Source organism: Platalea leucorodia (assembly GCF_965183815.1).
Source record: "Platalea leucorodia genome assembly, chromosome: 11".
Lineage (NCBI taxonomy): Eukaryota > Metazoa > Chordata > Aves > Pelecaniformes > Threskiornithidae > Platalea > Platalea leucorodia.
In genome coordinates, this window is record NC_138833.1 from 14,111,659 (window position 1) to 14,138,417 (window position 26,759).

Here is a 26,759-nt window from a genome sequence, read left to right on the forward strand (position 1 = left end):
CGCGGTGGGGTCGCTTCGCGCCGGGCCGGGCCGCGCAGCCCCGCGCAGGGACGCTGAGGGGTGCGCAGGTTGCGCGTCCTCTGCAGGGCGTGGTGGCGGAGGCTCCGCGGGCCGGGAGGCCCAGCCGGGCTGGGTACGGGGGTACTCGCGGCGATGCCGTGCTGCGCGGGGGCGCAACCTGCGCGCTGCCGGCTGGCGGGACGCTGGGGAGGAGGGCGGGCTGGCGGGGCGCCGGGGGCGGGCAGGGGGGGCCGAGCCGCCCCCCGCGGGGCTGGGAGCGGTTTTTCCACCTTTCCATTCGTTACCTCCCCCGGTTCGGGGGAGGCTGCGGGGGAGGGGGAAGGGGGGGGGGCACCCTCGGAGGAGACCCAGCCGGGCGGCGGGGGCCGGGCAGGGGCCGGCCGGGGGCCCGCGGGCCTGGCCGCGGCCGCGCAAGGCGCGCACATCGGCGGGGAGCGCGGAGGCAGGTCCGCCCGCGCGGCCGGGCTGGGCGAGCGCTAGATGGAGTGATGCATTAGCGAGACGGGGAGGTTTTAACCTTCAGGGGGAGGAGCCCCGTTTAACTACAGGCATTTGTTCTAGGGCAGGTCACTTTAATCTCTTTAGCTTTAAACTGTCCAACTCGCAACTCGCGTTTCTCTATAAGGGATCTTTACCACTTCCCTGCCTATGCGGCCGGACTGCCGTGCCTCTCCCCCAGCAGAGACAACCGGCTTCGAGGCACTGCCCAGATCGCTTCTTCCGACACCCTTAAAATAATACTGTTAATAATAAGTGGATTTGCTTTTGTTTTTGTTGTTTTTTTTTTTTTCCTTTAAAAAAAAAAAAAGCTCCTTGTTCCTTTCTGTGTGGAATAAACACCTGCAAACTCCCCCAGGCAGCCCGGCGCCCCTGCCATGGATTCCTTTAAAGGTGGAATGAATTTGGAGAGACTGCCCGAGAGCTTGAGACCCCAACCCTCCCATGACATGGCTTCCAGCTTCCATTTGCAAAGATCCTCGGAACCCAGAGACCCGATCGAGAACTCAGCCAGTGAATCCTCCGACACGGAGGTGCCAGGTAACCCCCCCCCGCGGCCCCGGCCCGCTCCCCCCGCGCCGCCTCCCCCTCCCCACCGCGCCTTCCCTTCGCGGGGCGGTCGGTGGTGCTTGGCCCGCACCCCCCGCACAACCGGAGGCGATGGCGGGGGGCACGGGGAGGGGAGGGGGGGACAAGATCGGCCCGTGACCCCGGCGGCTTCATCCCGAGCCAGCCCCGGCAACCGGAGCGGGGGGCAAGGGGCCCGCCCGGCGCTGACAGCCCCGCCGGGAGGACACGCACGGCTCCCTGCCCCGTCCCGGGAGCTGCTCTTTTTTATAAAAAACACAGTTATTAATTGATGGGGTCGAAGGGAAAGAGGGGGTTCGTCGGGGAGTGCGGTTTTGCCGGATGTTTCTGAAATAATGTCAGCTTTTGCCCGGGTTTATTTTCCAGCTGGGGTGGTGCAGGCATGGAAAAAAGATCTCTCTGTCAAAAGAAGCGGGGGGGGGGGGGGTGAGAGAAAAAAAATTAAGAAAAGACAGAAAAGTCCCGCAGAGCAGGAGCGGCGGCGTGGGGCCGAGCGCAGGCAGCGCGGGCCGGCGCGGAGGGGATGTGCGCGGCCGCGGAGGGAAGGGTCCCCGCGCCCTGACCACCATGTGCAAGGGCTGCAGGGAAAGCTGTGGTTTCCCAGTTTGTATTTAATTAAAGTAGCAACATTTCTGGAATGACAAGGGAAGCTAGGAGAAGGAAACAAAAGCTGTAGGCAGGAGCCTGCTACCCATTCTCCACCGAGACCCATTCAGGGGGAGTTTATGTCTTATTTAATTGTAATTTTTTAATAGCTGTTGTTGCTCTTCGGAGTTTTAGCAAGTCCTGTAGCCTAGAGAGTGGCTGCGGCATGAATCGGTCCCGAAGTGGCACCCAGTGATAAACAGGCTTTGGGCTGTTTCTCCCAGCCTGATTCGCAAACAAAGTTAGGGACCGGCGTCTGGAAGGGACTCCGAGATTAGAGGGGATTATTTGAGATTAGAGAGGGTGATTTGCTCCATTTTGCCCTACCCCTGTGTGTGTGACCCCGCGGTGCTGGAGGAGGGCTGAGGACCTGCCTGCTTTTCTTCTCCGAGAGGCTGCAAAATACCTTTCACATTTTTTTTTTTTTAATGGGAAAAAAAGGTGCAAAAGCCGATTAAAGCTAATGTGCCTTACGATTTGAAATTGTCTCACAGCCCGGCGCGGAGGCCGGATTTTTAACGAAATCCTGGCGGGGTTAAAGCCGGAGCGGGGCGAGGGGCGGCCGGGACGGATCCCACCGCGGCCGCAGCCGCTTTCCCACCGCTCCCCGCCTCCCCCTCGGCCCGGTTTCTCCGGGCTCTTCCCAGCCGAAAGAGAGAGGGTTTCTCTTTGCGGGGCTTGCGGTGGTTTCTCTTTCCCCGCCGCCGCCGGGCCCTGCGGTTTGGCCGGGCCGGCGGCCGCAGAGGCCGAGCCGGGGGGGCGATGGGAGCCGCGCCGCAGCGGCCTTGTTCGCCCCGCCAGCCCCGAACAGCAGGGAGAGGCCAGCCGGGGGGAACCGGCCCCTTTGGGGGTCCCACTGAGCCGCCGCAGCTCGCTCGCCCCCCCCTTTTGCTGTGGAGGGTGCCCAGGCAGGGAGCGATTCGGGGGTGACTTTGCAAGGACGAGTCCTCCCGGGCTTTGGATGCAGCCCGCGATTATTTTTAGACTCCCGCTTACCTCGCAGAGGTCGGGGCTGTAGAAATGCCTCCGGGCCCGCCACCGCCGGGATAAAACCCTCTAAAAGGGGAGGAAAAAAAAAAAACTCTAAAAGGGAAAACTCCCCGCGGAGTTTCCTTTAGGCAGGAGCAGGACGGAGGCCGGGGGGATGGCCGCGGCCCCCGGCCCTGCAGCCTCCCGCGCCCGCCGCCCGGCCGCACCTTTCCCCGCTCCCGCGGGCCCGGGCCGGGAGCACGTTTCGTTCAGGCCTTTGAGTCCCTTCCGAGCGCTTCAACCGGGGCAAATCCGGCCGAAACCGGGGCTGGGAGAGCCGGAGAGGCCGTAACGAAAAGGGAGCAGGGGTTTGTCCTCCCGTTGCGGCGGGGCCGGGGCTGGATTCCTGCTTCCAGTCCGCGCAAATCTCGACCGCGAAAACGCTCATGGTTTGGGTTTGTTTTTTTTTTTTTTCTTTGCTTCTTTCGATATGATCTTTGCAGAGGGCTTCGCTCAGCCTCGGGTTAAAATAAACACTGAAATACTAAAAGCGGCAAAATTAAAAAAAAAAAAAAAAGGAAATAAGTAGGGGAGTGCAGAGGCACACACAGAGAGGGTGCCTTTTGCAACTAATTGCTGCTGGGTTTTACACCCCTGCCCTTCCAAAGTTTCCTGTCGCGGCCGAGCACAACAAAGACAATGGAGCAAAGATCGCGCCTTGGGGTGAAGGGAGGGAAGAGGCGCCGGGAACAGCAGAGCGGCCGATGCTGCGGGGACCCCGCTCCCCCCGATCGCTTTCACCCCTCGGGCCCGCTCCCAGCCGGGCCGCCCCCGGGGTCCCGCTGCCTCCCGGGGTGCCCTGGGCCCGGGCAGGGCTCCGGGCTCCGTCCCCAGCCCTCCCGGGAAAGGCCGGGTTTGGCTGCGGGGCGCTCGGCGGGTGCAGGGCCCGGCAGGACCCGCGTGGGTGTCCCCACGCGTCCCCCCGGCGGGGCGGGCAGGGCTGGATGCGGGGACGGCGGGGCTGCCTTTGTGTGCCCGTAGTTCTGTTTGGGGGGAAAAAAACAAAACAAAACAAAACAAAACAAAACAAAACAAAACAAAAAAACAACAAAAACCAAACCCAACCAAAAAAAATCCCCAAACCAATCCCAACACCCCACCGCAGAAAAGGAGCGCAGCGGCGAGCAGAAAAACGAGGACGGGGCCGCCGACGACCCGGCGAAGAAGAAGAAGCAGCGGCGGCAGCGGACCCACTTCACCAGCCAGCAGCTGCAGGAGCTGGAGGCCACTTTCCAGCGGAACCGCTACCCCGACATGAGCATGCGGGAGGAGATCGCCGTGTGGACCAACCTCACCGAGCCCCGAGTCCGGGTAAGAGGGGCGCCCAGCCCCGCCGGGTGCCGGGCCCTGCTCCGGACCCCGCTGGGGGCGGGGGGCGGGAAACTGCCCCTTTCGGGAGCCGCTGCGGCCGTTTGCTGCTGTGGGCTTGATTTTAATGACTAAAATTGGGATCCAGGCCGGAGAGGAGAAATTCGGGAATGATGCCGCCCGGAGCGGGCTGCGACCGCCGGCCCTGCGCTTGGGGCCGGGCCCGAAAAGTGGGGGGCGAGCAGGGCGGGGGGCAGCGGGGAGGCCGGGGCGTGGGAAGGGCCCTGTTGTGGGGGGAAGAGCCCCCCGCGTCGGCCTAAACCCGGCGCGGAGCTGGAGCAACCCCGCAGCCGAGCAACCGGGCAGCTCCAGCGGCCCTTCCCCTCGCTCCGGTTATTCCCGATAATCCCAGCGATCGTGAGCCTCGCCCAACAAACCGCTGCTTGCTTGATGCCATCGCGGCGGCGGGGTTGCGGCTCCCCCCCGGCCCCGCCGCGCTCCCCCCGGTGCCGGCCGGCCGCGCATCTCCCGCGGCCGCGGGCGGGCGGAGCGGCGGCTTGCGGGGGCCGCCGATAGGCAACGTGAAGGACAAGGGCTGGCGAGCGATCGCACTCCAAAGTCAATAAGCGCTGTAGACACACACTTGTAGGGCGAAGGCGCCTGGTCTTTACACGCGTCGGAGCCGATGCCACCATATATATATATACATACACACACGTATATAGACTCGGCAGCTCCTTAGAGAGACCGGTGAGTGAAATATCCCGCAATGAGCGAGCGGACCGCAGCGGCTCGGGCTGGGTTGATCGGCCGCGCCTGGGCTGTCGCGGTTTCCCCGCGGGACATTTCCCCGCACGGTGTCGGCCGTGGCCGCACGCCCCAGCCGGGCCCGGGGCCGTGGGCTGAGCACGCCGCCGGGGGGAGAAACCCGGGAGAAACCGGGAACGGCGGAGGGCAGCCCCGCCGTCCCGAAAAGCCACTTTTCTTTTTTTTTTTTTTTTTTTTTTTTTTTCCCCCTTGGCAATTAAACGGCGAGGGACCAAATCGGATTACAGAGATTCTGCTTTAAACCTTTCAAGAGTAAACACCCATCTGCAACGGGGGAAATGCATCTGAAAGCATTGTCTTAATTGAGTTTAAAACAAAACAAAGCCGGAGCGGAGACTAAACTGCATTAATATTGCTGGAATATTTCAGGAAGCAAATAAAACTAATATATGAGTTGCCATTAACATAATTTCGTTCTCCCTCTGTGTGGAGATGTTTTGGGTTGATGTTCTGAGATTGCAGATTGCAAATCTAACCTTAATTTGCTATGAGGGCCTTCCTTTAAAATGTCTAGGAGCCATAATTAAAACTATTACCCTCATTTTCAGGAAATTCCTGTCTGGAAGCACCTTCCGAGGAGTATATTACAGGTTTTGAACATGTTGGCTTTCGTTTCCTATTTACACGGGATTCTTTTTTATTATTGTTATTTTTTCAAATAGACTCCGCCATCCATCCCCCCCCCTCCCCCGAAATTTCCATCCTTCAGACCGGTGTTTAATCATAATTGCGCCATTCCTGCTCCGGGAGGGGAGGCCCGAAGGGTTCCCCCCGCGCCCCGGCTCCGCGGGCGTGCGGAGGGCGCGCAGCCTCCGCGGGGCCGGGCGCACGGAGCCGCGCAGCCCCGGCCGGGGCGCCGAGGCCCGCGGGGAGCCCGGAGGCGACGGCTCGGTGGGAGAAAGCCGGGGCGGGGACGGGGGGATGCAGCAGGAGAGGCTCGCAGGCCGGGCGCAGCCGGCAGGCAGGACGATGCTGGTTTTTAACCTGGAAAAAGAACGGTGGGGCTGCCCGGCTTCCATCACGGGGGGCTCAAGCGGTTTCCGAGGGCTAAAGAAAAAAAAAAATAATAAGAGAGAGCTTGGATCAGGTTTTTGCATCAAACACCAGGAGCGGCCCCCGCTTCTCTGTTCCCTGGTCAGGGCTGTAAATTCTCATTAGATATAAAGGCAGAGGCTGCATCCATCCAAGGGCGATGCGGGGACTGTTTTTTTTTTTTTTTTTAAACCTAAACATACTAATCCAATCCCCTTTTTTATGATCTGTAACAGGGGACTTTTATTACACAGCATTAGCGTTCGGAAAGGCGGCGGAGCCGGGGCGAGCCGGCCCTGGGCAGAGCGGGCCGTGCCTTCGCCCCATGCCCTGCTGCGGGGCGAGGGGAGCGGGGGGACGCGGCCGGGGCCGTGGGGCGGACACCCGCGCAGGACTCCTTCGCGGAGGGGCGGCTGCGCGCATCCCGGCTCTCACATCCCGAGGGATGCGCGCAGGGGCCGGTGCGGGCGCAGGCAGCCCGCGGAGGGGGACCCGCCGTCCCGCGGGGGCGGGGGGCTGCAGGGGGAGGCGGTGCGGGGCCGGGGGTGTCCCCCACCTCCCCGCGCAGCCCGGTGCCGCCGGCCGGGGCGGGGGTGCTGCCTGCCCTCCGCAGCCGCGCTCTGTGCGGGGAAGGGGGCGGCGGTGGTCCCGCACTCACCGTGCCGTGTCGGTGTCCCGTGTCCCCCCCGTGTGTGTGTGTGTCCCCGCAGGTCTGGTTCAAGAACCGCCGAGCCAAGTGGAGAAAGCGGGAGCGGAACCAGCAGATGGACCTGTGCAAGAACGGCTACGTGCCGCAGTTCAGCGGGCTGATGCAGCCCTACGACGACATGTACGCCGGCTACCCCTACAACAACTGGGCCACCAAAAGCCTCACCCCGGCGCCTCTCTCCACCAAAAGCTTCACCTTCTTCAACTCCATGAGCCCCCTCTCCTCGCAGTCCATGTTCTCGGCGCCCAGCAGCATCTCCTCCATGAACATGCCCTCCAGTATGGGCCACTCGGCCGTGCCGGGCATGGGCAACTCCGGCCTCAACAACATCAACAACATCAGCGGCTCCTCGCTGAACTCGGCCATGTCCTCGCCGGCCTGTCCCTACGGGCCACCGGGCTCGCCCTACAGCGTCTACCGGGACACTTGCAACTCCAGCTTAGCCAGCCTCAGACTGAAATCAAAGCAGCACTCCAGTTTCGGCTATAGCAGTTTGCAAAGCCCCGGCTCTAGTCTAAACGCCTGTCAGTACAACAGTTGACGGACTTGACACAAACCATCTCCGACAAACACCGCCGACAAAGCAAAGCAGAAGCAAAGCGACGTTTAACGGAAAAGAAGAAAAAAAAAAAATAAATAAAACCCGATGATGATTAAAAGCAAAACCCGAGCAAGTGAGAGAGGAAAACAAAAACAAAAACAAAAACAAAACACCACCAAAAAAAACCAAAAGCTCCGCGGACTTCGACAGTCTAGAAAAAAAATATTAATGCAAACCAACGATGCAACCAACAAAACAGAGCTTTTTTTAAAAAAAAAAAAAAAAAAAGCATTAAAATAAACCATCAAAAACCGTAAACGGACCAGAAAACTTTTGCAAGAGACACCGAAATCTGGTACATGGATGAGTTGCAATTTTTCTCTGGATGATGCGGGTTGTATGTGTTTACTTGAACTTGCACAGGAGTTGGTACGGCGGCCGCTTCCCCGGGGGAGGGCGGCGAGGGCGGGAGCGGCCGCGGTGGCCGGAGCCGCTGGGCCGCTCTCGGCCGCTCGTCGCACGGGAGGAGTTTGGTTAATGTTTACCACTGAGACACAGAATCACACTCGAAAAAAAAAAAATGGGGGGGGAGAGAAAAAAAAATATAATTCGCAGGGTAGATTCTGCGGGGAAAATGGTTAAAATATTAGGTATGAAACTATTAAAAATAATAATGACAAGGGTCAACCACTTATATAAGGTTATATTTATATCTACCGTTGCATTGCGCCGGATCATTGTCCTTGGCCGTTGAATAAACTGTTTTTAAAATGCATGATTCTTGATGTTTTTTCTTTAGTTGGAAGCTATAATCCAGTCATTCCTGATACCAAGCAGCTCAAGGTTCCTACCTCTTCATCCTTTCCAAAAGACTGCAGTATCCCCGGTTGTGAGAGAGCACAGAAACCCTCCAGCGCTGCGAAAACTGTTCAGCATTCTCCCCATCCAAAGCCTTATCCTGATAATGAAATTATCATTCATCTTTATTTAAATGCGGGGGGGGGGGGGTGTCTCTTAAAAAAAAAAAAGCAAAAACCAAACCCCTTTTAGAAAGTCTAGGAAAAAAAAAAAGACGAAAAATGGTTTGTTATGAAGTGAATCCAGATACTGCATCTCTGCTAGAGAAACAGCGAGCCTCGGCGTCCGGAAAGGTTGCTTAGCAAAGCTGAAAGCGTTCCTTGCTTTTCTAACTGCAAAGGGAAAACAAGGAACCAAAAAAAACCCCGATCTTAAGGTGTTATTTTCTTAAGGTGTTATTATGTAAATGTAGATATTTTAACAAGTGCTTGTTGGCAAAAAAAAAAAAAACCATGGAAATGATAAATATGATCTTTATTAATACGCATACAAAACGCATATGAAGTTTAATTGCAGGCATATTTGTTGCTTATTTTTGTCGATACTTATTACCTGTAGATGACAAAGAAACATAATATAAAATGCACACGGTACTTCTTTCCCAGTGTATTTCACACCTGTGGTAAACGTTACGCTGGATGTTTCAATTATGCTGTTGTGGATAAGGATGCAGTATATATATTGTTTTATAAGTTATGTTTTGTGATTTTTTTTTTCAAATTTTACAGCATGGGAATAAAAAAAAAAGACCAAAAAAAAAACCTAAAACGGAAACGAAATCTAGAAATGCCTTTAATGTTCTTTTCTGGCTGTGTTTAAGAGAGCGACTAAATAAGAAGAAAAGCAGCTTTCTCCCCCGCGCCCGGCGGTGGCCTTTTGGGGAGGGCCCCTCCGCTTCCCCCCGGGAATTGCGCCGTCGCCCCGCGTCCCCCCCCCCCCCCCCCCGCAGCCCCTTCGGGGAGGGGGCCCTGCTCCCTGCCGCCCCCGGGGCACCCCGGCCGTGGGCACACCCCCCCCCCCCCCAAATTTTATGGCAGGCTGGGGTTGGCGGCGGCAGCCCGCCTCGCCGCCCGCCGTTCCGCTCCCACGGAATAAGACGGCCCCGAGCCGTGGGCCGGGGGGCTGCCGCCCCAGAGGGTTATCCTCGCACCTGGAGACCCCCCCCGCGGCGTGTCGCAGCCCTGGGACCGCTCCTGCCCGCCGAACCGTTTTGCCCGTTTTGCAAAGGTGCGTTTGCCTCTTGCTCTTCCAAATTCGCCGAAATCCTGAATTTTAAAGGTTCTTCGATTTATTTCTTTCTTTCCCAAGCTGTTGCAAGCCCAAAAGACTCTGATTTCATTCCTATTTCAGTGCTGTTATGATTACTATTAATATTTTGTGAAAAATGCCATAATTCAGCCAACGAAACAGTAAATTACCTGCGGCCAGGCCGGGGCCGGCGGCTGCCGCCTCCCTCCGCGGCGGGGAAAGCCGCCGCCGGGGCTCCCTCCCCGCAGCCCAAACGCGCTCTTTGCGCGGCCGCGGATCTCCCGCTCCCCGGGGGTTTGCAGCTCTCTGCGCGGAGCCGCTTGAGCCCCCGCGGGGTTTCCGCGGCCGCGCACGGCGGCCCCGGCCCCGCGGAGCCCCGGGAGCCGTTCCCTGGCCGCGCCCGGGGAGCCCTGGCCCGGGGCTGGGGGGCTGCGCGCTGGCTTTGCACCTAAGCCGGGGGCTCAGCGGAGAGGAGCAGCGTCTCCTCGGCTGCTTTATCACTTCTTATAGCTACGGCAGCGCGCACCAGAGCAGGAAAACGACTGGTTTTCCCCTCCAGTTTCCACCCCGGAGGGCATCTGCAAGCCTTCAGCTCTTACTTTAGCCTGGATTTTCGGTGTTCATTTTCTCCTGTTCCTGGAGGTAGCACTGTTAGTCCTGAATCAGAGTAGCGACTGCAAGGCTCACGTTTAGCCAAACCCTGCCGCAAGTTTCAGTTGTTGTCGGAGCCCTGAACCCCCCTGAAACTCAGCCTGCGGGAAAGAGCTGGGGACCAGGGACACAGCCTGCCTGGGCTTCTGTGCTGGTGGCCATCACCGGTGTCCCCTGCCCCGTGAAGGTACCAGGGAAAGCTAATCTGCTGCTGCTGCTGGGCGAAATTTGGGCATCTTGACACATTTATGGCTCAGGGAAAGGAAAATTCCAAAGAGACACTGAGCAGAAAGCAGCTCCTACACCTTCCCTGTGCACTTTTACAGATGCCCTGCTTCCAGCAGCTTTTAGGTCTCCCGCACAATGGTTAGAGCCTGAATTATTTGGGGTGTTGGTGTGTTTGAAGCATGGCTTGGTGCCTTGCTCAGGTACATCTTCCTTTGGGATATGCTCTTGGAGGTGCCCACGCTGGGGGCAGCCGAGGGGGGCTGGCATTCGATGGTCCCTTAGCTCCCAAAGTCCCCAAAGGGGGGTCCCACGTATAAAATGGCTCTCCCCACCACGCTTCGCACTTTGGTTTTTGAACCCCCTTGCCAGCACCTGGCTGGTGGGGGTTTCCGCACACCGGAGCCGATGGTTTTCCATCCCTCGCCCTGCGCATTCCTCCAACTGGTTTCCAGCGCGTGAAACTCAAGCAGGGATTTCTGAAGCTGCATGGCTTCGCCCTAGCGTGGCTCCAGCCCGGTGGGACTCTGCCTTCCAGCGGGTGCTGCAGGGAGCCCCCAGACTCCTGCCCACTGATTACAGCCTTGCCTTTGTCAAGGCAAGCAGATACTTGGAGCCAGAGAAATAGCTGAATCAAGTTTTCCATTTGTTCTGGGTGTGCTGGCTTACCTATTAGCATTTCCAAGGCAAAGCTGCCTGGGGAGCACTTTGCATACCTCCCTGGGCCAGGGGTTTGCTTGGGAAGGCTGCGTGGTCCTGAGAGGTCCCAGACGACCAACCCAGGAGCTGCTGCGCGGTGAAGGCTCCCATTGCACCAGCCCAGATGAAGTTCACAAAGACTTTATGCCTCAGACTGCCCTGTTCGTTCGAACGTTAAATGTCTTCTAATAAAAAGCTGTGGTCAGTTTAACTCGAAATTGCATACTTTATCTGTGGCCTGGAACTCAGCAAACTATGCAAAGTCCCATTTAAATTAATGGGATGCTTCAGTACTGATTTTAATGGGATTTTGTATAATAAAAATAACACTTAGACATGCCCTAACGTTTTGCTGCAAACTTGCAACAAAAGTCGCTGGAACTGGGATAATAAAAATACAGGCTTTATATGAAACCTATGAAGGGTTTGTCATTAACTTCAATGGCACAGTTTCAGGCCTTACTATTTTAGTTTACCTTTGTAGAAGTAAAAATCACTTTATCAGTTAAAGAAGAATCCGTGACAACTTTTCTGTTCCAGTCTGGCGACTTGCATGTGAAAATTTAGTTTGATATTATCAAAACAGCCAAGATATTCAGACTCGTAAACCAGCCTATATACAAGGACTGAGAACAAATAAAAATAAGAAACTACACATTGTTTTTGCTAGGAGTTTGCCCATCAAACAAAGTTAAGTTGTTACTTCTAAAAAAATACTTCATATCCCTCCTTTAATCTATCCAGGAGAACAGTTTTCTGCTCACCCTCATAGAAAACAGTAAAAACCTCCTTCAAAGTAAAATATGTTTTAATTAACAGAGCTGCAAAATAAAATCCACAGCTATGCAACAAGCCTTCTCTGCAGCTCACCATTGTGCGAACTGCTCGGGCAAGCTGCTCTTATTAACAAGCTACAGGCTACGCTCTGCTCCAAACTGATTAAGCAGTAGGGCTGCAGGCAGATTTTCTATCAAAAATGTTTCAATGGCAGCCAGCCTTTTCTTTTGCGGCATGATTTTTTTTTTTTAACGGGAAAAAATAATTTGTTTATCCCCAACTCCAATTTCTCTAATGAAGAAATCATATGCACAAATTCTTATTCACCAAAAATTTTCCCAACAAATGAAAATTCCCATAGGAAATAAAAAAAGGAAACCAAAAGAACATATGTATTTGATTTTTTCCCTTCTTCACCCAAGTAGTTTCTTGCAAAAACCCAGTTAACAACGTTCAGTCTGTGCTAGAGATGAGCAAATTTGCTCGCGAATCTTCCCAGGAGATCAGTGGAGCTGAGCGCAGGCTTGTGCCCACGGGCGAACCCACCGATGGAAATGAGCAGCCCAGAACCAGCTCCTCCCGACACCTCTGCTGATGCAGACCTGCAGCCCCGGCAGCCTGCGATGCCTCCCCAGAATAACATGTAAAACAGCACTCGATTCGGGTTGCTAATTCAAGTCTCGCACAGCAGCTTCAGAGCTTCCCAAAAAATCTATGTGTTAATATGCAAGAAACAAAAATCTGACTTAGTATGAGCAGGGACAAAGCAGCTGCTGTCCCCCAGGAGCGCAAAGCAATTTATTTTACAGGCTTCAAAGTGATACATGCCTGGGTATAGGAGATTAGCAGTGGGATTTTCAAAAGCCCTATGTGAGCGAGGACCAGATTTAAAAAAATGATTCAGTGAATCAGTCCTGGTGTGAGATTTTCCTAGAAGTGAGTTAGGCACCTAGGATTTAGACACTAAGAGTGAGACTTTTAGAGGGATTTAGATGTCTGAAGATACAGCTAAGTACATAGTGGGCTCTTTAAAAGCACCTAGTGCCTGTGTCTGTCAGAGGTATCTGCTCTGGCTCCTTCTGAGGCTCCTCCGACTGCCTGGGTGAAACTGTGGGAACCCAAATCCCTTCCAGAGGCTGACTGGCATCTCAGGCACTCAGGCACCTTCAAAAATTCCCATTCTCCCTCCACTCCCTTCTTTTCTTTTTCCCAAAAAGTCTAGAAGGAGGGTTCACTCATTTAAGAGCTAATTCAGGAAAGTACTTAAGCACACAAGGAAACTACCCAGCAAAATGCTTCTAGGCATGAGGTGAAGCCCTGGTCCCACGGAGGCCAGCTCGAGATGTGCCGCTGGCCGCGGGGGAGTGGGGCTGTGCCCCGTGGATAACCGCAGCACTGCTCGCACCCTGCTGCTCACACTCTACCAAAATCAGCAAACTAAAGTTGCTTAAAGCTGAGCATAAAGTTAAGCGCAGTGAAGGAAGCATTTTGGAGAGTCGTGCTTTCAAAAGTCCGTGTTTGAAGTCAGGTCCTAAATTTAATCTTCTGCTCTCACAAAGCAAGACCCCACTCTTTAAACATTTACAGAGGCAGGTTTTGAACTTTTGAAAGCAAACCTGGAAAGGCAGGTAAGAAGGCTGGGGGCCAGCCCTCTCTCCCCTCCCCAGGAACCGGCTGGCGCAGGCAGCAGCCCCCCCTCCTTATTCTGCAGAAGCCAGCAGCGGTCGGGAGCATCCCCTCCCAGGCGGGTTCAGCAGCAGAGACCCAGGCTGGGATGCTCCGCACAGATCTCTGCCTGCATCTCCAGCTTGTTCCCTGCAGTGAGGAGAACAAAACATCGTGAGTCAGTGCCGACATTGGGAGATGGAGGAAAGCTCGTTATTGCTTATGGCAGGGAAGCATGCTTACACCTCTCGCCCTGCACTCACAGAGCCTGCTGAGACGGGTCTTGGCCTCTCTGCCGACCCACCTCTGTGGTCCCATGGACTGGTGTGGCGGCACTGAACTGGGTTCAGCACAGGACCTGTGCAACCCCTCCGCCTGGCATGGTAGCAAAAAGGGCTGGATCCTGTCCTCTGAAAGCTCATCCTCTTACCTTAAGTGGCTTTGCATGTTTTACCTCTGAGCACATCAGCCTGCAGCCCCTTCCCACCTGCCTGTACCCCCCCAGACTGGCCCGGCTGCCCCACACACTTGCCCCAGCCATGCTGCCCCGTGTGATGAACGCGGGACCGCTCCCCTTGCTGGCCCCCGTCTCATTTCCAGGGCTTCAGGGAGAGCGGGAAGCAGTGTTCGCTGGCAGTCCATGGACTAAAGCTCACCGGGCAGGGGCTGGCACCTCCACTGGTTACATTTGCAGGGGTCATAATTTGAAAAAGGCAGAAACTGCCAATCTACAGCCGTGTCTGCTCTCCTGACCTGAACCCACCCCATTACCTGTCCTCTCCATACATTTCAACAAGCTCTGACAACATACATACGTATTCATTCCCCGGCTCCCCGGCTCTGTGTGTATTCATCTGCCTTACCTTTCCTCCTCCCTTGTTCCTTACCTGTCTATCCCATACAAATACCCATCTACCTCAAGCCTACCTGGATGTGTGATTTAACTACTGGTGCATGTATCACTCTGTTCTACATATCTTCATCTATCTGACCTCTGATCTGAGATCATAACTATGTATTTCTTATTTATTTGCACACTCCGAGCTCTCTGCTATAACTGTTCTACACAGACATATTTAATTTGTTCATCTCTACCTTATGCCCTCTCATTTAGCCAAACCTCCTACCTCCCCATAGCCAAAGAATACCATATAACTTTATCATACATAAAACTGACAACTCCTTCTCTGACATCTTTACCTGATCTTCTTTGTTTTGTTTTAACACAGTTTAGTATCAGCTAGATACGAATGTATCATATATTTCTACCTGTTTCTCTAAGGTGCAAGGTTAAGACTAAATTAGAGATAGGGTAAAGCTTACTGCTTTGAGTTAGGGTCAAGGTTTGGTTAGGGCTAGGGTTGGGTTGAGATTGGTTTAGAATTAGGGATAGGGTTGGTTCAGCATTTAGGATTATGGTTGGGTTATGGCTGGGTTAGGGTGAGGCATGGGTTAGGTTTAGGATAGGATTATGGTTAGTATCAGGGTCAGTGGTAGGTCTTAGCTTGTGTTAGGGTTAGGTATTGGACGCAGAGTTTTAGGTGAGGTTAGGGTTATGGGTTAGTGCTATGTTCAGATAGATACTGTTGGGTTAGGGTTCGGTTTGGCTTAGTGCTGTGTTAGGATAAACTTTAAGCTTAGGGTTGGGTTTGTGTCAGGATTTAGAATTAGGGTTAGTTTTAGGATTGTTTTGAGAGTCATGTCTCAGCCTTGCTCATGTAATTTCGCTATGCTTAGTTCTTGTGCAAACAGATCTTTCTGTCTGTCTTATGATTGCAGATCACTGAATTTTCTCTTCTCCTATATCCCTGTAGGTGTTTGTAGTTGAGTTTCATAACACTTAGCAATCCATTTTCCCCATGTATTCTCATTTACCTGACCTCTTTGCCTATTTTGCATGCATTCATGTCTCACACATCTAGTCTATCTCACATCTACTAATTGCTCTCATCCTTTCTTATAGCACTAATGTATTCACCACTTCTGCTTTTGCCTGTCATGCCTAAGACATCAATGCAATTAATGCCACGATTAGCGATCTTTTTTTCGCAGTCTGTTTTATACATACTCATTAAGCTAATGCCTGTGACTACTTCCCTATCTGATCAATCTGATGCAAATTTTAATTAATCTCTCTGGATTTCCATAGCACATAGTAAATGATATATTTTCATCTCCCTCCTTGTTCCATATTCATCTCTCTGCTCACTCGTACCCACTCTGATGAGCTTCCTGGTACCCACTCATCTGTATGTGCACCTACATCCTTCTTCATCAATCATCCTGTCCAGGATTTACTTCCCCATTTAACATCCCTCTAATTGGTACTTGATCGTCAGGATAATTTCTCAACACTCCCAGCTCATGAATACTCCTCTGTCTCTTTATCTACCCGATACCTAGTCCAACCTGTTGGCTCACTAATTGTTCCAAGCTTGTTTTTTTCAGCATAATCTCTTTATTCTGTATGAATTTTATAAGTAAGCTATTTACTCCATGCCTGTTGTATCTGACTCTTCCTTAAGTGCTTTTTTGCTTTTTCCCATATGTACTCTTCTGTCATGTCTGTGCACTTTCTCTTTTTTTGTATGCATCTACCCAATACTTCCTTCCCTCATCTATGCATTGTACGTCACCTTTTCACACTTCTCTGTATTTGCAGGGACTCTCGATGACCAGATACCCTCTCTATGGGTATTACTCATCTATTACTCTATTAACTACTCATCTATTAACTCTGTTATTGTTCTTTTATCTGTTCCTCCCTCTATTCACATTCCCCATAATCAATGCCCTGTTCACCCTATCAGCCCATATTTTCTGGCTGTGTTAGTCATATATTTATTCCATCCTTCCAGCTACCTTTCCATCCCCTTACCCGGACAACACATGTTCTGTCTGCTGTAAACCTGTCCATCTCAATCTAATCTCTTTCTCTTTTGGCCTTTAATTTATTAATCGGCTCTCTACAGGTTTATCTACTCAATCTTTCTAGCTAATGCAAGTTCAGTTAATAATCTCTTTAGTTGGTATATATACCCATCTCTTCATCCACCCATCCATCCAATTTCTACTCAGCTGACCTAACCCCAGAACATTCACACTATTTGTCGTGGATCATCTCTTCCTCCTTATGTCCATTTTCCTGTTTTAGATCTGTTAGTGCCACTGCTGCTCATGTCACTTTTATTTAATTTATGTAGCCCAGAATATCTCTATGTATCTCTACCTAAACAAGTTAATTGATACGGATACCAGTTCATGTCTCCATTTATTCTATATGTCCTGCTAAGTTTTCTATTATATCTGTACTTATCTACTTGCTACCTATTATAGCTAAATACTTACAATACCTACTTGCGATAGTCCACATTTCCGTATTTTAATCTCGGCACATTACATTTACTCTGCTTAACTTCCCAGCCACCGAGTGGTTACTTTACCTACACAGTCCAGCTTTCTCTCTTCCACATTTGTCTGTTCCACACCCACTCAACAAACTGATATGTGATACACAGACACCTATTTGCTCATTTTAACATGGCTATCAGGCTGGGGTATGCTGCAATCCATCCCCTGCATATTTATCTGTCTAGCTAATTTCAGGCTTATTCTAAGCTTTCTGTGTTCGTTCGTTCGTTCTTTCTTCCTTCCTTCCTTCCTTCCTTCCTTCCTTCCTTCCTTCCTTCCTTTCTTTCCTTTCTTTCCTTTCTTTCTTTTCTTTCTTTCTTTCTTTTCTTTCTTTCTTTCTTTCTTTCTTTCTTTCTTTCTTTCTTTCTTTCTTTCTTTCTTTCTTCCTTCCTTCCTTCCTTCCTTCCTTCCTTCCTTCCTTCCTTCCTTCCTTCCTTCCTTCCTTTATTTTCTTTCTTTCTTTCTTTCTTTCTTTCTTTCTTTCTTTCTTTCTTTCTTTCTTTGTTTCTTTCTTTCTTTCTTTCTTTCTTTCTTTCTTTCTTTCTTTCTTTCTTTCTTTCTTTCTTTCTTTCCTTCTTTCCTTCTTTCCTTCTTTCCTTCTTTCCTTCTTTCCTTCTTTCTTTCCTTCTTTCCTTCTTTCCTTCTTTCTATTTTCCCCTCTATAGTTCTCCCATACCTAGCTCTACATTTTTAAATATTTCTATTTTATGGCAAATCCAGCCAGCACCTCTTCTGTCTACATATTTATCCCATGGGTTCACTATGCAGCCCATCAGTCACCTCATCCCTAGCTCCACTACCCAGCTATCCAGCCAGCTCCTACATAAACTTTCCACCCACCCAGATGGGACTCGCTCTAACACAACACATCCCACAGCTATTCTACTTATTCTGATGTGCATCAAGACCACAAATACCATACCAAACCCCTGGCTAGACCATCTAGTCCGCGTCAAATACACATGCTTTCCCTCCATCATCACTGCTTCTGTATTAATATCAAATTATTCATCCTCTGCACAGACCCTATATATGTCTATATAATGATGCTGATTATTCGAATCCATCCATCCGCCAGATACCTGTGTACTTCTACCCATTTATTTCTGTATGTCTATCTAAACTGTCCATCAGTTTACACCGTAAAATCCAGCAACCAACACATGGGGCCGTTCGATCCGGGTGCCCAACGTGCTGTCCCTCGTTACACAGGAGGTAATTCAGTTCAACGTAACTGCAGTAGTAATGCTTTCATCACTCTCAGTGACCCAGCCTTGTATCAGACTGACGGGTACAGGGATACAGAGAGCAAGAATGGATATTGTCTGAGTAAATGTCATGTAGCCCCACGTGTCTCAAAGCAGAAATAACAGCCAGTTGCAAACAAGTAGAAGTTTGCTCTTGATGTGGCAGGAGGGTCAAGACCATTATGCCAACAAGATGAAGAGAAGTGGACATTGGGAACAGACAAAAAATCATCTCTGCTTCTGTGAAATGCATGATTTCATGGTACGGGACTGATTTCCAACTTCAAATACCCACATGGGTGTGGCAGCTGCACTGGCGCTATGTAGGTCTTTTGTCATCATATAGATCAGGGTAAGAGAAGTGACAGCAAAGGTTCCCACTTGAGCTTTCCACTCTCTCCTTATAAGTTTGATTTCCTTATTTTTTTTTGGTACTCCCTATCTTTCCCTGACCAGGCAAATCTACACCTGCCTGCAGCTGTTCCTAGGAGAGTTTCTACACTGTAAAATAGATACCCTCCCTCTTCTCACTCTTAGCCATCTTTTTTTTTCTTCTGCTCAGATTCTGCACTCTGACCCGGGTTCAAACAAGAGCCTCACAGGGCCAACCTGCATGGCTGAAGGGGGGAAAACCTTTGAAGCCCCCGAGTTTGGAAGTGTTCAGACCCAGGAATTTGGATTATCAGGATGCTGAGCAGTGGGATTTGGTTTTGAACGCTTTGCTGTTATTTTATCTATTCTCAATTACTCTCCAAAACCAAACCAGTATCACTTGATGCCCAAAAAAATTTGGGATCAGTGAAGCACCAGGTGGCAAAGACTGACGAGGCAAGCCTGGAAGTGCATGGAGTTATGCTCCCAGGTGCCGCAGAGGGAGACGAGCACCAGGATGCCCCAGGAGCCTTTGCTGAGCCCTTGCAAGTCCCACATGCGGCAGGAGCTGGGGGAGAGGAGGGCAGGAGTCGGGAAACTCTTGGGAAAGTGTCATAAATACCTCTCGATATTCCCCGAGATAGCAGAGCCTGTACATGCACTGCTGGCCACAATCACCAGCCTCTGTGAGAAATTGTTTGTCTTGGTCTTTGCATTAGGTAAATGCCCAACCCAAATCCACTGATAAAAGCAGACACCGAAAAAAAGAGAAAAAAAAGAAAGAAAAAACAACCCAGAGACAAGGTCTCCTTGGGCCCCCAATCAACAACAAAAAAGGCAGCAACCAGACAGCCATTTAGTGAGCATCTCAATGCTATCTCCCGTCTGCTGGAGGGGCTTTAAAGGCATCAGCTTTGTGTGTTTGGCTCAAGCCAAGCGAATTGTAGTCTAAAGCTTTTCCTTGAATTCAAGGCTGTGTTTACTGCAGCCAGGGCGAGGGGAAGGAGGCAACCCCAAAGCCCTCCCTCCTCCTCTTCCCCCACCCTGCAAGCCCCAGGCTTGAAACTTGATTTAAAAAAAAAACTACAAGATTGAATTTCAGTTTGCAGGATTAGGGAGACGACTTTTAGGGGCTGCTTGTTGGAAAAAAAGCAAAGCAAAGCAGCTGGGAGGGATTAGGCTGAGCTGGCGTCTGCACTTTCAACTGATTCAATTTTGCTCCACAAGACATTGTATCTGAGCCTTTCTGGAGACTATTCAAAGCAAATCATTTTCATTTTACCATTTGGTAAGTGATCAGAGTCTATTTTTAGTGTCTTGGAAGCGTCGGGTTTTTTCTCTCTCTCTTTTTCTTTTCTTTTTTTTTTTTCTTTCTCCATTTTCTTCCACAATTGAATATCTGCATTTGGGGTATCAAGAACAGGCATGTTTGGAGGGAATGTTTACCACAGCCAGCAGCTTCAATTTATTTTATGCTTCACTTCAAGAAGAAAAGACACCAGCGAGAGGTTGGGCTGTCAAGCCACTCTCAGAAAGCCTCCCAGAGCCCAGGCTCTGCACCAGTTTGGTTTTTTCAGGTGATTCCTTACGATTTTGGCAAATCCAGCCAGTTGCATGCGGGTCCCTGCAGCCTGTGGGGCTGTTAGCAGAGTTTAGGGTCCCTGTGCCCAGCAGGCACCGGGCAGGGAGGGCAGGGGGGGACTGGGATGCAGCCGAGGGTCCAAGCTGATGTTTTTCCAGCTGATCCTTCCCCCCCCACCTCAAGGTTAATTTGGCAACTCAGTGATGTTTCGCAAAATCTTTGGTGCCTTCGCTGCATTTTTCACTAAAAAAAAAGAAATCAGAAAACCTTTTTGAAAATAAGAAAAGGAAGGAAAAATGTCCATACACACTTGCGGGGGGGAAATGCCTTTCCTTCCACTTTAAATGTATTTTGCCAGATTTTGCTTTTTCTTAATTTCACTTCACTGAAAACGAAAGGGTTTGGAGGGTGTTATTTTTTTTCTTTCTTTCTTTTCTTTGCGTTCTTGGAGCTGTTTTGTCTGGTACATTGCTCCACAAATGGAAACCCCTCTACAGAAAGGGGCACAGGCTGGGTGAGGGTCCCACAGCATCATCCTCTGGTCCTTCCCAGCCAAAGCAGTTTCCTTAGACTTTGGGGAGGACAAGGGGCTGTGACCCCCCTCACCAAAGTACTGCTTGAGCAGGGCTCCTGCAAGCATTGGTTAAAAGCATTCCCCTTGCTGGCCTTGCAAATTCATTGTGTACCTTTAGGGCAAGTTATTTATTCTCTTTGCATCTTCCCTTCCATAAAATGCCTATAGCAGGGAACAGAAAATGATAAACTCTAGGGCGTTTTCCTTCCTAGACTGTATTGCAAAATACCAGTTTGCTCCAGGAGCACTAATCGTTTCCTCTGTTCCCTAACCGAGAGATGGCAGATAACCGATGCAATATCAAACACTGCATTTCTAAATCAAAAAGCCGACCTCTGGATGAGAGTCCTCAAGGATGAATGTTCTTTCTTCTTCTACTATATTCTTCAGGAGGTGTTTTTCCTATCAGTGATGTCTATAAAGCACTTGCTTTGTCTAACAGGGTGCAGATTGCATCCCAAATTGAGTGGGTGAGTCTATTCAGTTAGTTTGTCTGTAAAATGGGGGTAAGGCATCGTCAGTGCCTGATGGGCATCGCCATGGCGGTGTGAGGTGTTTCAGAGGGGTGCTGGCTTCAGCCCCCTTGGCACCACCAGCCCTTTCAGAAGCACAGGGCCGCTCACGGTGAGCACTTACACTGGCAAGAGGTGGCTCGAAAGGACGGAGTAAAGCAACAAGGAGGAATGTAATAAAACACTGCCTCTGTGCTGGGGGGAGGACAGTGTGGGAAGTCCTAACAACACCAGATCCAAAACTGAAGCCATGGGTGAAGCAGGGGCACTGGCAGGGAGACCACCCCCTGCCATGAGAAGGACCTTTAGGAAGGTTTGGTGAGATGTCTAGGATGATAAAAACAAGGAAAAAACCTCCCCTGCCTTGTCCTCGCTGTCCTGGGCTGTGTCTGTAGTCTGGTCGGGTGCTTTAGCCAAAGCAATCCCCCACCTCACAGAGCCAGGCAGCAAGAGCTGCTAGCTATTGTAATAGTAACAATTACTTATTCACAAGCTGGAGCAAAAAGGAATCTGCAAGCAGGGGGAGAGAAGGGGGAGCAAAACACAACCTGATCTTGTAAAAGAGAGCCTTAAAAAATACCATACCTGAAGGGTCCTTGCACAAGCTTTTTATTTATCAGTCTGCAGTCAGAAGAGAACGCAATAAGTGCGTGGCACACAGGGAACTGGGGGTAGGAGGGTCTTTTCTAATAAAAAAGAATGGGTTTGAACAAAGAAAAAGGTTCTGCTAAACTGATGGTGGCAGATGGCATCAGCTCCACCATGTTCCCCTTCAATTGCGGGAAAATATAGTAAAGCAATTTAATGAAAACGCTTAAATAAGCAAACAGTGCAGTTAATTGAAGCCATATGCATTAGGAAGGAAATCTAAAGTATACTGATTCATTAAGTTTTATATAACTGTAAACCCCCAGAACCTAAGACAGAGTAAGAAGCCATGATGAAGTGCCAACTAGAAGGAGACCTTCTACCCAGCTTCACTTCGATCTGTTTTGTTATGACAAGAACAAGTGGTTTTAACAAGTACACCATAAATCAGGAGTGTGCACTCCAGCCTGGAGTTTTCCAGGTACCAAACTGTGCTGCAAACTCACATTCCTTTTCTTCTGGTAGCGTTTTTTATTTTCCAAGACAGAAATAACTGGAACTTGGATGCTGCCATCTGCAAAGAACATAAGCAGTGAAGAGCTGGTCCTTGACACCTTTATTAATTTTTTTATTTAAGAAAATTTAGCATAGTACCTACATGACGGTCCCTGAGTCACGTCTAACTGAAGGCCACAGGTTAATCACACTTGGCTTTGATTGGTAAAACAAAACCCTCTCTTTTGCAGTGACCATGCCCCTCCAGCCATGACCTTTTGGGTAAAGAGGTTGTGTAGACAGAAAGCTGGGGCTGGGAAAGGCAGCAGGTTTGCAGTCCAACGGGCTCCTCTCTTCCAGAGAGCTTCTGCCATACCCCCAGTTTAAAAACTGTCCAGAAGGAAAATCCTGGGGAGAAAGCTGCTCTGGCGCCATTGAAGTAAGTGCGAAAGTTCCCTTTGATTGCAAGAAGGGCAGAGCTTCAACTACAAACCAGGAAAACTTTGGAAATGCTTGGTTCAGGATTTGCCTCGTGTGATTTGGGTCTGGAGGTACCAACTTGGGTTCCCTCTTTCCCTGAGCTCTCCCTGGCTCATGAAACAAGATCTGTTCAGTTCTCAGAGAAATCTGGTTTACTGCAAATAAAAGCCAACAAATTATGGTTATTTGATCCCAAGCCGTGGAAAAGACTGACAGCTGGGCTTTGGGGTTCCCAGTGATGCTGATTCCAAGTGCCATTACAGTGACCAGAATGGGAAGACCTTCATCCTCAGTAACTGAGGTCTGAAATGAAGGTAACCTACAGCCAAGAAGAAGAGTCTCAAGCTAGTTGGAAGGGCATTTCAGAGCATCCAGACTGGTTTGGGAGGTCATCATTAACCTGTGAAGACACCAAGGCCTTTCCCATTCACGTTCATCTGTCGATATGCACAATTCAGCGGATGGGGGATGTAACAGGAGAAAAAGCTACAGAAGGAAAAAATTGCAAAATTAAGTTTTCATGCATAAAGATTGACCAGGGAGGCTAAATCATTGCACAGTGCAATTCTTCGTGCTCAGGACTAAAAAAACCAACCACCTGAAAATAAGCACAGAGAAAGCAGGCATCTTTCATGAACATGCAAAATATTATGGAAAAATATATTGATTTAAAAACCAATAAAAATAAAGGCACAAAAGACTTGTCAGTGGGGTCTTCACAGAGACTCACAAGTGTGACCGTTTCTTGGTCTCTCCACAGGTGACCCCAAGGGATGGGGAGTGACAGGGGCACAAAGGTGCATGGGATGGCCTGACCCTGCCACCCAGAGCGCTTTGACCCTGCTGCAGAATAGATGCAGCCACTGTCTGAAGGGAAAAGAAATGCTGGTAGGCAAATACAGCAACCCCTGTTTGAATTTCCTGGATGTCAGGCACAGTTAATGTTAGGGAGACAGAGGGAGAGCTGAAGTATTGGCCCCAATTCAACAAAGCACTTAAGCACAAGCTTAACTGTAAGTACATACTTAAGTCCCTCCTTATAGAGCAGAACATATGTTAACGCCTCGCTGAAGCCCGTGTTAAGTGCTTGCTTAAAGTTAAGTGTCTGCTTAAGAGCTTTGTTGAATCAGGGCTGCTGTTTACTTCTAACAATTGATGTCTCCTGGAATATCCACATTTCTGGTTGCAAACCTGAAGCATCTGTTTTCTCTTAACGTTATTAATAGAGTCATTCTTTAAAAAATACACAATGATATGATCCTTGAAAATTTGCAATTGCTGCGTTCAGGAGAGCAAGTGACCAACAAGTCCTGAGCATTTCCATAGAGATCCCCCATGTGTTCCAGTACTTCCATTTTATTCTAGGGAGTTTAAGGGGAAGCAACAGGGTTACAAAACAACGTGGAGTCACCCAAAATACAAATAATCTGAATTTAGCTTGATTAGAAAAAAATGTGTCACAACTGTTAAGAAATCTTGAACCATCAGACACTGCTGGAATATAAACTTGTAAATGACAATTAAATTATTAATGTAAATGTGTGTCAAATTAGTATATATACATGTAAATAACATAAATACAAAATTGTTCCTATAAATAGAATAGCTGTGTCGGGAAATCCTGAACTATGAAAGATTATTGGAATATGGCTTAACTCCACCATCAGGTAGCAGGAAGGACATCTTAGGGAAATGAAGATAATTCACAGTTTGGGTTCTTTTCAAAGATACACACTCCCAAGAGGATCAGCCCCATAGAAATTACACTCCTTGTTAAAATTCACTGCGGCATGTCTGGGAAAGTGCTATTGGGATGCTCTCAGGGGCTGCCAGGGCAGGTAAGGCACAGAGCAACATTTTGTGCCTCTACTCATCTTTTTTTTTAAATTTATTTATTTTGCCTGGTTGTTGGGCATCTCTCCTGCGCCTTGCTCCCCTTTGAAAACAAGGCTGCTTGCTCCATTGCTCCAGGCGGGTGCTGGCATCCCGATGGAGGTCCCAGGGTGGATTTGGGGACCCACTGAGGCCCTGTGGTGTCCCAGGAGTGGCAGGCAGCCATCCCGGCCGTGGTTTCACTGCCCAGGGCTCAGGGCTGCCACCAGCCCTCCTGGTCCTGCCAGGCGGTTTCCCAGCGATGCTGGCGACTTAGACCACAATAGGAGGAAATCACTAAAGCTGATTTGCTCCAAGTAAGTCCTCAGCAGGGTTTGACTGGTAAATATTTAACAAGGAGAACTCCCTATCCTCTCCTGGTACATATTAAACTAATACATTTATTTTAACAAGGGAAACGGTTTCCCCAAGCTCCCGCTCAATTTGAGCCCTTGACTTCTACAAAAGCCTCAGTAAGGTAGGCTTCCTGGGGCTTGATAATTCACTGGGACTAAACGAGAGATGGCTCCGAGCCATGAACTTGGAGTCTGGTGGCGACAGGACCTCCCCAAGTTTGGGGAGAGCTTGGTACTGGGGTTTCCATTCCCACCTGCCTCCAGACTGGTCCAACGCCCATCTCAGGACATCCCTGCTGCTGTCAGGTTCTGACCACTTCAGCCATCCCATGGAGCCAGGTTGACAGTAACCCATCATGGTTTCCATGTGCTGGAAGCAGTTCACATGCCAAGTCCTCCCCACAGAGGCTTTGCGAAGCGCCGGCTCCATCAGCAGCCATCCCGCGCTCCCTTGGGCCCCCAGCCCTTCCTGCTGCCTCCCTCCCCCTGCTCAGATGGAGCTGGGTGTCACGGGCAAGAACATGATGCTGGGAGAGCGAGCAGCTCCCATCCCTTTTCCCCAGGCTGGTGATGCTGAGGTTTTATCCCCCCTCAGCTCTGCTCTTTGCTACATTGCATAGACCAGAGGGGGACTGGCAAACACCCGAGAGCAGAAGTGCTTTCGCTGCAGAAGATCCTCCGAGATGCCCAAAGCCAGTTGTCCTCAGGAAACCCTGCTGAGCCATCTCCTGATACTCTCTGACCTAAATATGACACACTCACGTATGTAGCCCCATACATGGGGGCTCAAGACCTTCCCACAGAAGCTGGGGCTTTGTCCCACCACTGGGACTGGCTGTGTCCCCCTCCACTCTGAGCAGGATGGTGGCTGCCAGGCAAACGCTGCCTCTGCAAGACATGCCCTGAACAGCTCACGGGACACGTCACCGGCTCACCCACTTCACCACGGCATTGCCGTTGCTGGGGGCCCCAGAGACGATCCCATCCCCTGCAGGCAGCAGGGGCTCCTGGTGCTGCCTGCCGTCCCAGCTGGCAGAGGCTGGCGCTGCCTTTGCGGGCTGCAGGCAGGATCTGAGGCTGCTGGAGTCTCTTGCTCCCTCACCAATGTTTTTCAGACTTGCCCTCAAGGAAATAAAAAGCTCTGAAAGCAACTCCCAGCTTTGCATCTTTGCTCCAAGCCATCCCATGACTCCAGCACTTCCACTCTGACTCACCAGCGAGAGGGCAGGTTCAAACAACTGTGGCGGCCTCTGCCAAGGCAATTATGACTCCTGGCGTCATGGCCCAAAAGTCTCTGGGAAACTTTCCCTGCTCAGCTTACCCTGGTTGCAGTGCGCACGAGCAGCCGGGGGTGATGTGTGGCGTTCCCAGGAGAGATGCAGGCACTTCTCAGTGGAAATGGCAGATGCAAGACCTTGCTGTGTTGGGAAGAACTCCCTGGTACCACAAAACATCTTCTGCTCCACAGCCTCCAGAGCAGAGACTGCCTTGGCATCTCCCTCAGTGTCTCATGGTTAGGTAGTGCTGGGAGAGCCTTTCAGATGATGCCATGAGTATGGAAACATCCAACAAAAACCCACTTTGCCTGAGCATCTGACACTTTTTCTCCTGCTGCCATGATCTGACATCATGTTTACCCTTCATCACCACCAAAAACTGACCTGGAAAGTGTCTCTCCAAGTATCCCTTCTCCGAGTCTGCCTTCAATTCTTCACAATGTTTAATAAACTTCCCTCTTGGAAGGGGTTGAGGAGAAACAAGGAACATTTGTAAACGTTTTCCTCACCCTCACAAGCAAGCAGAAAGTCCATCCCCGTCCCCGTCCCCGCCTGTCCCAGCCTGCAGCAGGCGGCAAGGTCTCTCCCACCGCCAGCAATATCAGCAGGAAAATCCTTTCCGCTCTGTTTTTCTGGGATTGTGATTCCAGAAAGTCTTACAGCAGCTTGCC

The 26,759-nt window shown here is 50.7% G+C and overlaps 1 protein-coding gene across 1 annotated transcript; it reads left to right on the top strand.

The window, feature by feature from the left end:
• Positions 1-896: 896 nt before the first annotated feature.
• On the top strand, positions 897-7,199 carry PITX1 (paired like homeodomain 1; the record flags this gene model as incomplete). The annotated part of the gene is made up of 3 exons (XM_082323879.1): positions 897-1,059; positions 3,887-4,092; positions 6,660-7,199. The coding sequence occupies 3 exons, from the start codon at positions 897-899 to the stop codon at positions 7,197-7,199; spliced, it is 909 nt and encodes a 302-aa protein (XP_082180005.1).
• Between the last annotated feature and the right edge of the window lie 19,560 nt (positions 7,200-26,759).